The sequence below is a fragment of the Lepidochelys kempii genome, chromosome 1, assembly GCF_965140285.1.
Source record: "Lepidochelys kempii isolate rLepKem1 chromosome 1, rLepKem1.hap1, whole genome shotgun sequence".
NCBI lineage: Eukaryota > Metazoa > Chordata > Testudines > Cheloniidae > Lepidochelys > Lepidochelys kempii.
The window spans coordinates 121,064,844-121,078,676 of NC_136380.1; the positions used below are offsets into that span (position 1 = coordinate 121,064,844).

Below are 13,833 nucleotides of genomic sequence, written 5' to 3' on the forward strand. Positions count from 1 at the left end.
AGAGAAGGGACAGGGCCGGGCTGGGGCCTTGAGGAAGGGGTGGGGCAGGGAGTGGGGCAAGGGTGTTCAGTTTTGTGCGATTAGAAAGTTGGAAACCCTGTCCAAACCCCACTTCCTATGCTATGGAGAGAACCTCCATGGAGCCCTGCTCCATGGTAGTGGCATCAGCTGCAGAATTCACCTGCATAGCATCCCACTGGCCTTCCCCCCCAGTGGAAAGGAGATCAGGGTTTGCTTCTCTGTTATCTAACGTTCCAGGTATGTAGGCAAAGGCATCTCCAGTACTACCCTGTGTACCAGGTTAATTTTTGAAGGGCTGCCTTTAAACAGCAGCACTTTAAAGAATGCTACTGTGTTCTTCTGCCACACAGTGGCGGAGGCAGGGGTCTGCGGGAAGAAGTTAAATTCCCCATCTTGGCTTGTATGCAAAATAAGTTTGAGCAACTTAAAATGTCTAATTTTCTTGCATTTGTCTATTCTCCCTTTGTAAAGTCTGATCTGAGTCAAGTGATCACAGAATTAATTACTATTCCAGTCTCTTCTGTGACTTAATTTTCTTTCTTGGACTTTTAGAAATGTTGGTGCTGGTTTGCCAGTTTTTTGTTTTTGTTTAGTTTTGCTGGTGGTTGTAAGCTAGTTTGGTATCTTGGTTGTGAAATCAGGTGGGTTTGGAGTAGCTTTTGAAACAGGCTACAGGATGGGTATAGCTGCTGGGAGGTAAGACTGGAACAGAATGAGGTTTTTTTTGAGTGTGTGTGAGGATGTTCAGCGATTGGGAGGCGGAAAGGGGTGCTTATTGCGGTGTTGTATGTTAGTTGTAGTTTGCTTATATGTGTAACACACACACACACGGTTTGATTCTGTACAGCAAAGTGGGCATGCATTCTACCAAGTTAAAATGCTCCATTCGCAATTTAAATTTTTAGTTATTATTTCTTGCTCTTTTTCAGACTTTTAGCTATTACTACTTCAGATTGTAAGCCCTCTGGGCAGGAAATCCATCTTTATTTGTATTATGAAGTACATATCTGGTATTATAATAGGTAATACATAATTAGTAACAGGTTTTAAATGTCTGGAACCCAATTCTAAAATTCTGTTAATAATTTTGAAACATTACTTATTGTAAGGGTTTGAACACAGTTAAATAACTATTTTACCCTTCTAACATTGAGTCAGTCATACAATTTTAAATGTTAGCTAGGCACAAAGTAGAAGCTTATTGTGTAAAGGAAATAAGGGGCTTGATTTACCGCTGTGTTACTCTTGCTTAATGCTGGTGTAATTCTACTGAAATCAGTGGAGTTACATAGGCACAAAATTAGTGCAACACAGTGCTGAATCAGGCAGAAGAAAACAAACTTTAAGCTCAACTTTCATTCTTGCTGCTAGTGGAGAGTAAATATAAAAGCTGTAAGCATATTTATCCAGCATGTTGCCTGTTTCCATTGTAACCCCATGGACGTCACTGAGTTCTTTTCCCTTTATGAAATGGAACTGTTGAGTTCTTCAGGTAGATCCAAGGAGACAGTTAAACTGACAAGCAGTTCAGTTGGAGTGGGTCAGTGCTTGATTTTCCCCCCAAGTAGATATACTACTTCCATGCTTGAAAATTGGGTAATTGCAATAAAAGTAGACACCAGCAGCAGTGCTGTTGAGGGCTGTTAATATTTAGTGGAAAAACGAATATTAGGACGAGGTCAACAGGAGAGCCGGCATCGGAGAGGAGGGCAGGAGAAAGGAAGGATGAGGAATAGGACAGTATGATTTGAGATCACTTGGGACACTGTATATATAAAGGATATTGATGTTTAATTTATTTTATTTGTGTGTGTGTGTGCGCGTGTCGGAGGGAAGAGGGAAAGGGAGAAGGGATTCTCTGGGGCCTCAAGGAGCAGTTTTTCTCTCCTGTGGCTTCTCAGGTGGAGGAAGATGACTGTGGGTGTGAGGATGTGCCAGATGTGGTGGGTGGGGCAGAAAAAAGGGAGAGATGATCCCGTCAGTTGGAGAAAAAGAGGTTGCTGTGGATGATGCTGGAGCAATCTCTGGAGAGGTTGGGCTGCTATGCGGGACTAGACCCGGGTAGGACCTGCTTTGACATCTTGTCCTTGGTTTTGTAAATCTGGGTTGTTGCCTGGGTAAAAAAATATTGTGTTGCTTGACTGTGGTAAAATGCATTTATCATCTAAAGGATTTGTCACCAAATCCATCGGCCATCAAACAGGTATGTGATTTGATTTCACAATGCTGTGGCGTAAATTAAAGTGAAACATGTCAATAAATGTTTTATTGTGTAATATTGAATTCAATACATGTCCCATACTGGATACATTATCAGTATATATAGTAAGTTTTCAAAACATTTAAATTAGAAAGACCTGGAGAAACCAGCAGAACATTTAAAATGCTTCTATTTTTCAACTTTTCAGCAGAAACTTTAAAACCTTCACAAAATTAAACCTGGATCCCTTTTAGTAGGAGATGATGATTTGGGAAGGAAATATTTTTTTCTGAATTGCATTTGTCAGCACAACCTTTTGTTCAATACCTTGATAATACATATATGATTGATTTATATTTGGTGGTTTTACTTCCACATCACTGTAGCTGGTACATGTTTAATAGCATGGTAGTTGTAGTTGATTGCAAATTTATAGTGCATTTATGTTCTTATGTAACTCTGCTACAGTTTTGTCAACTGTCATGTTTTAAGTGTGGTGTTTTTTAAAAAATAAAATAAAACTGAATCAAGTGTTTTGGTCAGAATATTTTTCTTGATCTTCTAAGGTCAATGAGAAACTTTTGACTTTATTCTTCCTTTTCAGTTTTATGCTGTGGAATGTGCCATTTTGCTTGAACTTTTTATGATTTTGGAGAGATTGATTTTCATGTTAACTTGTAAAAAGAAAAGGAGTACTTGTGGCACCTTAGAGACTAACCAATTTATTTGAGCATAAGCTTTCGTGAGCTACAGCTCACTTCATCGGATTGGCTAAAACAGAACTCTTGAAATACAAGAGGATACCAGGAGATGGCAGTGTACAGTAACACATTATAAAAGATTATGAGGAAAATTAACTGCGTTTCACATTTAAAACTGTGTTGCTGTATTTACAAAATATATATGTATTGTTCATTTAAGGCAATTCTACAATGTTTATTGTACAGGCAAAATGAGCGGGTTTTGTTTGGTGTAGGTTAACTGAGGGTTTATTTTAGTAGAGATGGGCTTGAGTATATTATCAAGTATGGCATATCCTGTGATTGCTTTGGGTACATACACTGGATTGGATCAGCAGATGTTAAGATATAGTTGGACTAATTCAGTGTTTGTAATATGTAATTCAGCATTAGGCTACTAATCTGGTTTTACAGAAAGGAGCACTTATGATTCAATCCTTTTACATCTTATTGTTCTAGTATGCCATTCTTCCAGCTGATCCATATTACAGTATTAAGTTCTCATAGACTACGCTACCTAATTTATTCACAGCATTGTGTAGACTTCTTAAAACAGAAGTACATGCTGTCTCCATTTTCCATCTTTGAACTTGCAGCTTTTGTATACTTTAATTCTATTAAAGACCAATTTTAAACTTTTAATCAAGGGCAGAGTATCTCTTGAATTTTTTAAATGGTCTTAGATATACTGTAACTTTGGGGTTTGTACTGAATAATCTATTTCATTGACACCTGTCTCCCTAATTGAAACCAATTTTACAAATTACTTAGGTGTCATTAGTGCCCTCATAATTAAGGTTTTGGTTAGTTATAGCGGGAAGGCAAATGTATATTGCTAAAATCACATCACTTACTCTTAGGGGACTGTTAAAGTTGTAAGTACATCTGCTCAGTAGTTTTAGGAATTTGAAGCAACTGAAAATGTCAGCTTTTCTAGATTTCGGGCTTGGGCTTTCTCATGCAAAGGCTGGTTTTAATTAAAAAAAAAGAAAAAGAAAGAACAGATGGCTGGATTTCCCCCTTCTGCATTAAAATCCATAGGGGAATTCTATGAGAATTTCCTTGTGGAGTTTCCCCATGCTGGGAAGGAGGATTTGCCCCTCACCATGGGATAGGCTATAACCAAAACCCACCACCCTAAACCCAGAAGGCTGTGTACCTCTGTTTTAGGGCCCAGAGGCCTAACCCCAGGCAGCGCATCTCAAGTGAAGCTTTGTCGCTGGTGCCTCTCTGCTCATGTATATTCCTTGAACTCCTTTTAAAGAGAAAAAAAGAAAAGGAGTACTTGTGGCACCTTAGAGACTAACCAATTTATTTGAGCATAAGCTTTCGTGAGCTACAGCTCACCGATGAAGTGAGCTGTAGCTCACGAAAGCTTATGCTCAAATAAATTGGTTAGTCTCTAAGGTGCCACAAGTCCTCCTTTTCTTTTTGTGAATACAGACTAACACGGCTCCTACTCTGAAACCTTTTAAAGAGAGGAGTTCCCACTGCAAAGGGACCCTATTTACAAGGTAATAAAACGGTACCTACACAGGCAACCCCATTGACTTTAGGATTGTTGAGCAGGTGTAGCGGTGAAAGAAGAATTTGTCTGAAAGCATTAAGGTCTATGCATTATTCCTCCCACAGTAGCTGGTGTCAGAGAAGATGTCTTCATGATCTGGAAGGAGTCAGAGGAGGCCAGAAATGCGCTGATACAACTTCAGAATATTTTATCCGAGTCTCACCAGCCTATATCTGGCAAAGGTATTGTTTATAGTTCTTTCTAGAAAGATATCATTGTGCTCATGCTTAATTTGTTTCATTTGTGGGCAATTTTGATAAACTGCCAATTTAGGGATGATGTTTCTTTTTAAGACCATTTATTATATGCAGAGCCGTAATCTATCATTACGGTTGCATACGCTTACCTTTATAAGCCTCTATTTACAGTTGCTTTTAACTTCATTAAACTTTAACAGTTCTGGGTGAATTTTTCCATGCTTGCTTTTTGCCTTTTGGAAAGTTTCAGCAAAAACTATTCAGTTGTCTCTGAGAACAAGACTAGCAAAAACAGGTAATTTTACCAATGTTAATTTTTTCAGCTGTTTTTCTGAGGAGCTCAATCAGCTCTACGGCTTGAGGGTGGGACTTGAAACTTGGCAGGAGATAACTGTGCAGTTCAGATGCCCCACAAAAATTCATCCACATTTGACCAAATTATAAACCTCTGAAAACTGTAATTTGCTTAGGCCTTGTCTTCACTGCAGAATTAACTTGAGTTGTAACTCGAGAGATGCTCCTTACTCAGGCCTCATCCACATACTAAAACCCTTCCCTGGAATGTGGTTGTGACCCAGGAACCTCTTAGTGTCAATTGGAAAAGGACATAGTGTGTGTGGGGGGAGGGGGCACAGGACTCGCCTGAATCTGGTCTGTACACTGTACTTCACCAAAGAATGTCATGTACGGTCTCAAATAAAAGCCAATGTCAGACTGGAAATCAATATTGTTGTGAAATATGTATGCAGATACTGTGTAAAGTGTTCTGAATATATATACTGAAAACATGTTCTTAGTCTGTGTCGCTAGCAAAAGTGAAAAACAGGCTTTCTGTCTGACATATGAAGAAACATCTCTTATCTGTTTACATGTAAGTTGAGTATTGTCTTGTTCATAGTGGGTCTGCTATCACCAGTCTGAACTGAATGAAAATGAAGGAGTGTGGGAACTAAGAGGAAGAGAAAAACAGCAGGTTTTGGTGGTGGGGAAGAACCTTATCCTGAGGTGCACTTCAAAAGTTAGCTCCACTATATATGGAGGGGTAGGGGTGGTTAAACAAGTCCCCTTGGCACCCTTCACTGAGAAGGTAAGCAAACAGTGAGTTTGCTTTATTTTAAAAAGGAGGTTTCAACCAGGCTTGGTTGAAAACTCCAGAGAGAACTTTGGGTGAGAAGAGCTTCTTTAGCAAAGAGAGTAACTTGTTAGTTAACGTTTTGTCCCTAGAAAGTGTGTATGATTTTGCTTTATATGTAACCATTCGTTTCCAGTATTCTGACTCGCTATCACTTGAATCTCTAGTCTTTAATAATAAATGTATTCGTGTTTTCACTATGAATATATCTAAGTGCTGTGGTGTTAAGCAAAGTTTCTGAGGTGAATCTTACCAGCGGGTGTGCACTGTTCTTTGGGAACAGTGGGTCTGATAATCTGATGAGTGTTCAGTGGATCGGGGGCTGGACACAGCAGGGAATGCTCAGAGGATTCAGGGGTTGGTGTGTGCCTATTACTACCTGCACAGAGAGGGAGTGAGGCCTGGAATGTAGTGCTTGTGTTGCCAAAGACAGTTGGTTTCAGGGAGCTGATCCGCAACAGGCACAGACAAGACTGTTTCAACCTAAGGAGCATCACAGCAGTGGTGATTTTAACTCAAGTTGGCTGGCCCATCGGGGGTATAGGCTATAGCTCAAGTTAGCACAACGTGTCAGCTGCTAACAGTCACTCTGTGCTGCTCATAAAATCACTCTGTGTAAGTCGAGTGTTAGCAGTGTGGCCATAGTCAGGTGAGCTAGGGTAACTTGAGTGGAGTTAACTCAAATTAACTCTGCAGTGAAGACAAAGCCTTGGGGCTTGTCTACGCTACAGATGTGCTGCTGTAGCACTATTGTGTAGACACTTGCTACAGTGGTGCAAGCGGGTTTCAGTCACTGTAGTTAACCCACCCCTTCTGAGAGACTGATGGAAGAATTCTTCCATCGACCTAGTGGTGCCTACACTGGGGTGTAGGTTGGCTTAACTATGTCTTTCAGGAGTGTGAATTTTTCACACCCCTGGGTGACATAGCTAGGTCAACCTACATTTTAGGTGTAGAGGTTTGTTGTTAAAATCTCTGAATATTCTGTCTGCCCTGATCATGATTCCAGGCCTGATTGGGCTTCTGCATGGCAATCACACATTCCCTGGCTTCCCTACTTGACTCTGTAGGATAGTTAGGCAAAGAAACATCTGCAAAGCATGTTTTGACTTAGGGGAAAGTGTTCTGGGTTGTAAGCCAAGAGTTCTGATCTCAGCTGTTCAACTATTGAGGTGTTAATCCTGAGAACTTAGAATCATAGAATCATAGAATATCAGGGTTGGAAGGGACCTCAGGAGGTCATCTAGTCCAACCCCCTGCGCAAAGCAGGACCAATCCCCAATTAAATCATCCCAGCCAGGGCTTTGTCAAGCCTGACCTTAAAAACTTCTAAGGAAGGAGATTCTACCACCTCCCTAGGTAACGTATTCCAGTGTTTCACCACCCTCCTAGTGAAAAAGTTTTTCCTAATATCCAACCTAAACCTCCCCCACTGCAACTTGAGACCATTACTCCTTGTCCTGTCCTCTTCTACCACTGAGAATAGTCTAGAACCATCCTCTCTGGAACCACCTCTCAGGTAGCTGAAAGCAGCTATGAAATCCCCCCTCATTCTTCTCTTCTGCAGACTAAACAATCCCAGTTCCCTCAGCCTCTCCTCATAAGTCATGTGTTCCAGATCCCTAATCATTTTTGTTGCCCTTCGCTGGACTCTCTCCAATTTATCCACATCCTTCTTGTAGTGTGGGGCCCAAAACTGGACACAGTACTCCAGATGAGGCCTCACCAATGTCGAATAGAGGGGGACGATCACGTCCCTCGATCTGCTCGCTATGCCCCTACTTATACATCCCAAAATGCCGTTGGCCTTCTTGGCTACAAGGGCACACTGCTGACTCATATCCAGCTTCTCGTCCACTGTCACCCCTAGGTCCTTTTCCGCAGAACTGCTGCCTAGCCATTCGGTCCCTAGTCTGTAGCTGTGCATTGGGTTCTTCCGTCCTAAGTGCAGGACCCTGTACTTATCCTTATTGAACCTTATCAGATTTCTTTTGGCCCAATCCTCCAATTTGTCTAGGTCCCTCTGTATCCTATCCCTGCCCTCCAGCGTATCTACCACTCCTCCCAGTTTAGTATCATCCGCAAATTTGCTGAGAGTGCAATCCACACCATCCTCCAGATCATTTATGAAGATATTGAACAAAACCGACCCCTGGGGCACTCCACTTGACACCGGCTGCCAACTAGACATGGAGCCATTGATTACTACCCGTTGAGCCCGACAATCTAGCCAACTTTCTACCCACCTTATAGTGCATTCATCCAGCCCATACTTCTTTAACTTGCTGACAAGAATACTGTGGGAGACCGTGTCAAAAGCTTTGCTAAAGTCAAGATACAATACATCCACTGCTTTCCCTTCATCCACAGAACCAGTAATCTCATCATAGAAGGCGATTAGATTAGTCAGGCATGACCTTCCCTTGGTGAATCCATGCTGACTGTTCCTGATCACTTTCTTCTCATGTAAGTGCTTCAGGATTGATTCTTTGAGGACTAATAACTTCATAGTTATTACTTCTGGACAAGGCCTCCGACCCCAGATTCACCCCTCTCCCGCCCCCGTTTCTACAGAAGGGGTAACTAAGAGGTCATACAAGATTGCTTCTGACAGAGCTGTGCAGAGAACCCAGGCCTCCAGTATGGAAGACCCTAGTCTGATCTACTTAGCCACTCTGCCTTTAAGAATAGTTGTGCCATATCTATATGCTTGGCTGTGCTGTTTGTAACCATTGGATTACACTACCTTCTAGAGCCAGGAATAGAACCCAGAATTCTTAGTTCCCAACATTTCACTGCTCTCTTACAAATACTGTAGTGTATAAGCCACTGGCAAAGTAAGTGTCACCTTCCCCATCTCGTGGCTGGACCTTATAGAGAGAATAGCCTACTACTGCTACCAGTTAATACTTTAGCTCGAGTTGGAGATTTGTACAGTGGAACTAAAGGTCCTAAATTCAAACCCTGCTGATGATCCATGGGAGGGGGGTGGGTCGTATTATTCCATTATTTTTTCAATTTTCTTGTTTAAAAAAACCTTGGAAATCACATTAATACAGGTTAAAAATATTAAGGTTGCAAAATTAAGCATTCAGAATTAAGAAATGCCAGAAATAAGGTTTCCTGTGCAACCTTAATTTGATTCCCTTGTGTGTAACCATTATGGTACAGTCTATAATTACACAATCACATACTATTTGTTCTACAGAACTTCTGCTTCATTCTGTACACAGGTTGGGCAATGAATGAGACAGAGGGATGCAGGGAGAGAAAGGACATTCTCTGGAGTAGTACTGGAGAAATGAGTTCCATTCCTGAGTTTGCCACATACTTCCTATATGATGTTGGGCAAGACTTTCATAATAAATATGTCCAAAGGGCCTGAATTAAGGTTACATGGGCAACTTTAATTCTGACATTTCCTAATTTATAAGTGCTTGACTTTGCAACCTTAGTGTTGTGTTAATGTATTTTTTCATATATAATCACTGTATAAAATGTTAAACTATTCTGATCATACTCTAGATTGAGTTAAAGAAAACATTAAATTCCAGTGTGATTTGTAGCTGAACTCAGGCAGCCCACCTATTTTGTCTCTCAGTGATTCAGATAACTGTAGTTGTCCTGTCTGTCTACATTTCTTTCTTTGTCTTCCCGATCTCTTTAAAACTCTTGTATCCTAAAATGTACTCTGTGCTGTTCTAGTGAAATGAAAAAGAGGCTGTCTACTTTCCATTGACTCTTCAGATAATACATTATGTATACATACTAAGCCATGGCCTTTATATAAAGTATATGCAAAGGAGAAAAATGCAAACACGTTTGTTTTAAAATATGCAAACTGACTTGTTCTAAAACATGATTTAGCAGAGTTTGTGAAAGGCCTCTGATCAGCAGTCAAAAGTCAATTCCTTTCATATGATAAGGCCCTGTTCTTGCAACTTCATGCATGCAGTCAGATCCCTATAGCTATAATTACTCCGTGATTCCACTCAGAATTCTGGTCAACATTCTCAAAAATAGTTGCCTAAAGTTAGCCTCCTAAATCCATACTTAGGCAATGAAATTGCTGGCCTCATTTGTAAAGTCCTGGGTATCCCGCAGCTCCAGCTGGCTTCAGTAGGGTTTGTTGGATGGTCTACACTTTTGAAAATCAGACTCTTTATTTAGGTATATAAATGGGGAGTTAGGAGTCCGAGGTTGGCCTTAGGTTTGTAAATTTTGGCCCACCTATCCTTATATCAGTCTTCTTTTGTAATAGCTTACAGAAACTCTTTGGTGAATTATGTTAAGTACAACTAGTTATGTATATTTTCAAATCAGCAACCAAAACTGATCCTCCAGTGCCTGAGCCAAAACCTGAGGATTATATAAATTCTAAGGAGTGGTTGCAGAAGAATGGCTTGAAAGCTCAGAAGCTGACGTTGTATGAAGCACTTGCTGACTGTACTTTTCGGCACGCTGACGGGGTGGTTGACATAAAAGCCAAACCAGAGGATGAATCTTTACAAACTGATGCTGTAAGTACTGCTAAGATTCCCTCGAATGCTGTGTCCTTTTCAGCTTCTTTCTGCTTTTCAGACTTACAATGAAACTTTATAGATGAGCCTTTTATACAGCATGTGGTCTGTTTGTAACCCCATTCTTATTTGGAGGATTATAATAAAAGCTTGTTAATGGAACAGGATGAAGAGGTTCATAAGTGAAATGGAGTGGAAGTGACCCTCTCTTTGCCCTGAAAGGACAGCTTTGCCTATCCTCCCCCATTCATCATGTAATCTGCTGCGAAGGATGGAGGGATGGTTTCAGCAACAACTTGTTTTTCCTCATCTTTCTGACTCCGTGGAATGGGGCAAAGGAATGTTTGTCAGTTTCTTCTCTGTTCCACATGGTCTAGGAGATGTAGAGGCCCCAAGTGCTCTCATAGTACTGGGTTTTAAAGCAAAGTGTGAAGGGTTGGATTATTCTGTGTTTTGCTTGCTCTTCCCCAGATCCACTAGAACACTTTTCTCTATACTTCTTCTCCTGTTCTTTCTAGCTAAGAGCAGGCCAAGGAGGACAGGGAAACAGTTTCTACTGATTTCATATAAGGAGCTAATGTCCTCAGCAGGTTTATAATCTGTGGCTACTTCTGCAGCTATGCAGTTGCAGCAGGCGTAGATCCCTGCCTTTTAAGTGTATTTTCCAAATGTTGTTACAGCATATTGCAAAGATCACATTTTAAAATATATCATTCATAATTCCTTGCTCCTGTAGGAGACGAATAAGAAAATAATCCATGCAAAATACTGTGATAAATTTGTGCACACTTACTGGAAAGATGGGTCTGTGGTTCATGTGTATGTCTCTACTGAGAAGTACAGGCAGTATGAAGAGAGAATGAAGAATGCGCTTGGACTAATGGAAAGAAGGTTAGTTTGGTTTCAAATGAAATCTGTTCAGATCTGTACTCTAATGCAGAAATGTTTAAAGTTTACAGCCATGGTAGACAGAAGCGGCTAGTAAACATGCAATAAAAATTATAAAGAAGTTGGACCTTTATGGGTAGGACCTCTTAGTATTCATTTGCTAGGAAAGACTGATGGATGGATTGAACACAGTTTTGTAACCTTGCATTCTTCTGTTTGAGTGGAAGGAAAAATAGTCCATTTTCTGCAACCAGGAGTGTATGAATGCCTGTTATTGATCACTGAGGAGCATTGACGTAGGAAGTTGAAAAATTGTCTTTTAGTAAAAGGTACCAAGGTACTTTTAGAATTTACAATGAAAGTAGATTGGCATTTACTCCATTTATCTATGAGCTGGAAGTTTCTTGTTCAAATCAGATGCTACAATAATAAATATTAAGTAAGATAGATCATAATTCAAAATTGTTTGCACATATATAGCACCTTCCATCTGAGAATCACAAGTATCTCCTTGTAGAGGAGCCAGCAACAATTGTAATCCCTGTGTACTTCCGAGGACAGATTGCTCCCAGTTAGTACCCACTCCAAAAAAGAGGGTGGAGAGGGGGTTAGGCTATGGCCCTCTGGGACATTTTGGGAATCACTTAATTAGTAATGGATTCTGTCCAACACCTGTCCTGTAATCTTGGGTGCCTTAATAGTATGCAGCTATGACTCAGAGCCTGGTTACTCTTTGCAGCGTGCCCCCAACAGCGCGTCTAGTCCCAGCTCTCCCCAAATCCATCTCCCCGAGTTCTTAACTACCAGACACTTGGACTTTTCCCCTCTGATATGTCACCCCTGAAGGAGTGAAAACTGACCCCTGTTATCAGTTCACTTTGACACACACACTCCAGGCAGTTTGCACAACAGAGACCTGTTTGGAGTAGAATGAAACAGAAGGTTTATTTAATAGAAAAATCAGAGATTCAAAGACAAAATTGTGAGGAAAAGCAAACACATACAAGTCACACAGAAAATAAACATAAAGGTCAATCTCAGGCTTTCTACTTCTATATTAGCTAAATTCCCTTTTCTAGTATAAGTTACCTACTGACTCTGAACAGTTTCACAGTGTGCCCCTGTCATAGAGAGGGATCCAGTGTTCCATGGACAGCATCCTGCGTAGATGCTGGCTCTCAGTTTTTGGATGTCCTTCACTTCAAACCCCCTCTCTTTTGAGGATTTGCAGATTTTTTTTTCTTTCTCTCAGATTCTGGTGATACATGATGGAGGAAATTCCCTTCTTTCTTAGTTTTCCAAGACTGGGGTTTTCATTTCAATTTCAAGTTGTTTCAATGTTTCTCAATTAATTCCACTATTTTCTTTTGCTGGCTGGGCAATGCATGGGTACTTGAAATTAGTTTTGTATGAACAACTGGTATGGACAGTGTCCTTCCTGCCTGATTGCTTCATCCCTCTGTTGTGATGTGTTCATAGAATCATAGAATATCAGGGTTGGAAGGGACCTCAGGAGGTCATCTAGTCCAACCCCCTGCTCAAAGCAGGACCAATCCCCAACTAAATCATCCCAGCCAGGGCTTTGTTGTGTTGCTGTGGTTGTACCACAGTTACAATGTTCTCAACATATATACATACTTATATTCATAGCCATAACTTGTAAACACCTCTCCTAATGACCATCAATGTCAGAACACTACAGGCTTTCATAGAAGACCTTTTTTTGACATATATTTATACACAATAACATTGTATACAACCATTTGATTCAATTGCTTATTATTTGGTGTTCAGATCCTTTGTACCCCCATTGGGGTGTCTGGACCCTGATTGTCACACCCTCCTGTCCACCCTAACTAGATCTGCTGGCTGGCCATTGAGAGGAGAACATGGTGCTCAATCCTAGGGGTGGCTCAGCAGTGGAGCTCCCCAGGAGCTCCAAGAGGCCTTTTGCTTCTCTCAAGCATAATCATTCCCAGAGCGTCTGCTGATGCAGTGCGGCTCTGCCTCACCCAGAGCTCAGGCATGCAATTAATAGGCATAACCTGGCTCTTATAATATTTGTCTGTTAGGAATTGCTCTCATTGTAACAGAAACAATTATGTTCAAGCATTTCTCTTTATAGTTTTTTATGTTTCTTCCCACCAATGGTATCAGTGCCTGAATATATTTAGCAACATCCAGGGTTTTGTTATTTTTCCTTGGTTTATCCTATCTTCTTCTTCTTCCGGTTTAAATTCACATGCCAGTGAAAGCAGGAAAGATTTGAGAGTCCAGGATTTTATATTTCAAATCCGAGAACATCAGCATAAATTTTCTATTTTAAATGGCTTGTCCATTTGTCGTGAAACCTTGGTAGAGTACATCACGTGTTTTTGTGAAATACTTCATGAGAAAATGTCATTCAGCTGCAAATGTGACATGATTCTTTTATTTTTTTATGGCATCATTCTCTTTTAACTTGTATAGAGGTGAGTAATCTTTATCTCAGAGCTGCTGTACTGTTCGTTAATATCCCACACTGCAATACACGCAGGTAGTTACAGCTCTCCAGAGGAACCTAAAGTG

The 13,833-nt window shown here is 40.7% G+C and overlaps 1 protein-coding gene across 5 annotated transcripts in view; it reads left to right on the forward strand.

Annotated features, from left to right (window-relative positions):
* The window catches only part of VWA3B (von Willebrand factor A domain containing 3B), a 113,099-nt gene that overhangs the window by 25,725 nt on the left and 73,541 nt on the right, over positions 1-13,833 (forward strand). For all 5 annotated transcript variants that reach the window (XM_073352884.1, XM_073352910.1, XM_073352920.1 and 2 more), the window contains exons 9-11: positions 4,594-4,710; positions 10,181-10,377; positions 11,114-11,268. In XM_073352884.1, coding sequence (XP_073208985.1) covers positions 4,594-4,710; positions 10,181-10,377; positions 11,114-11,268 — 469 coding nt within the window. The remainder of the gene's footprint in view (positions 1-4,593; positions 4,711-10,180; positions 10,378-11,113; positions 11,269-13,833) is intronic.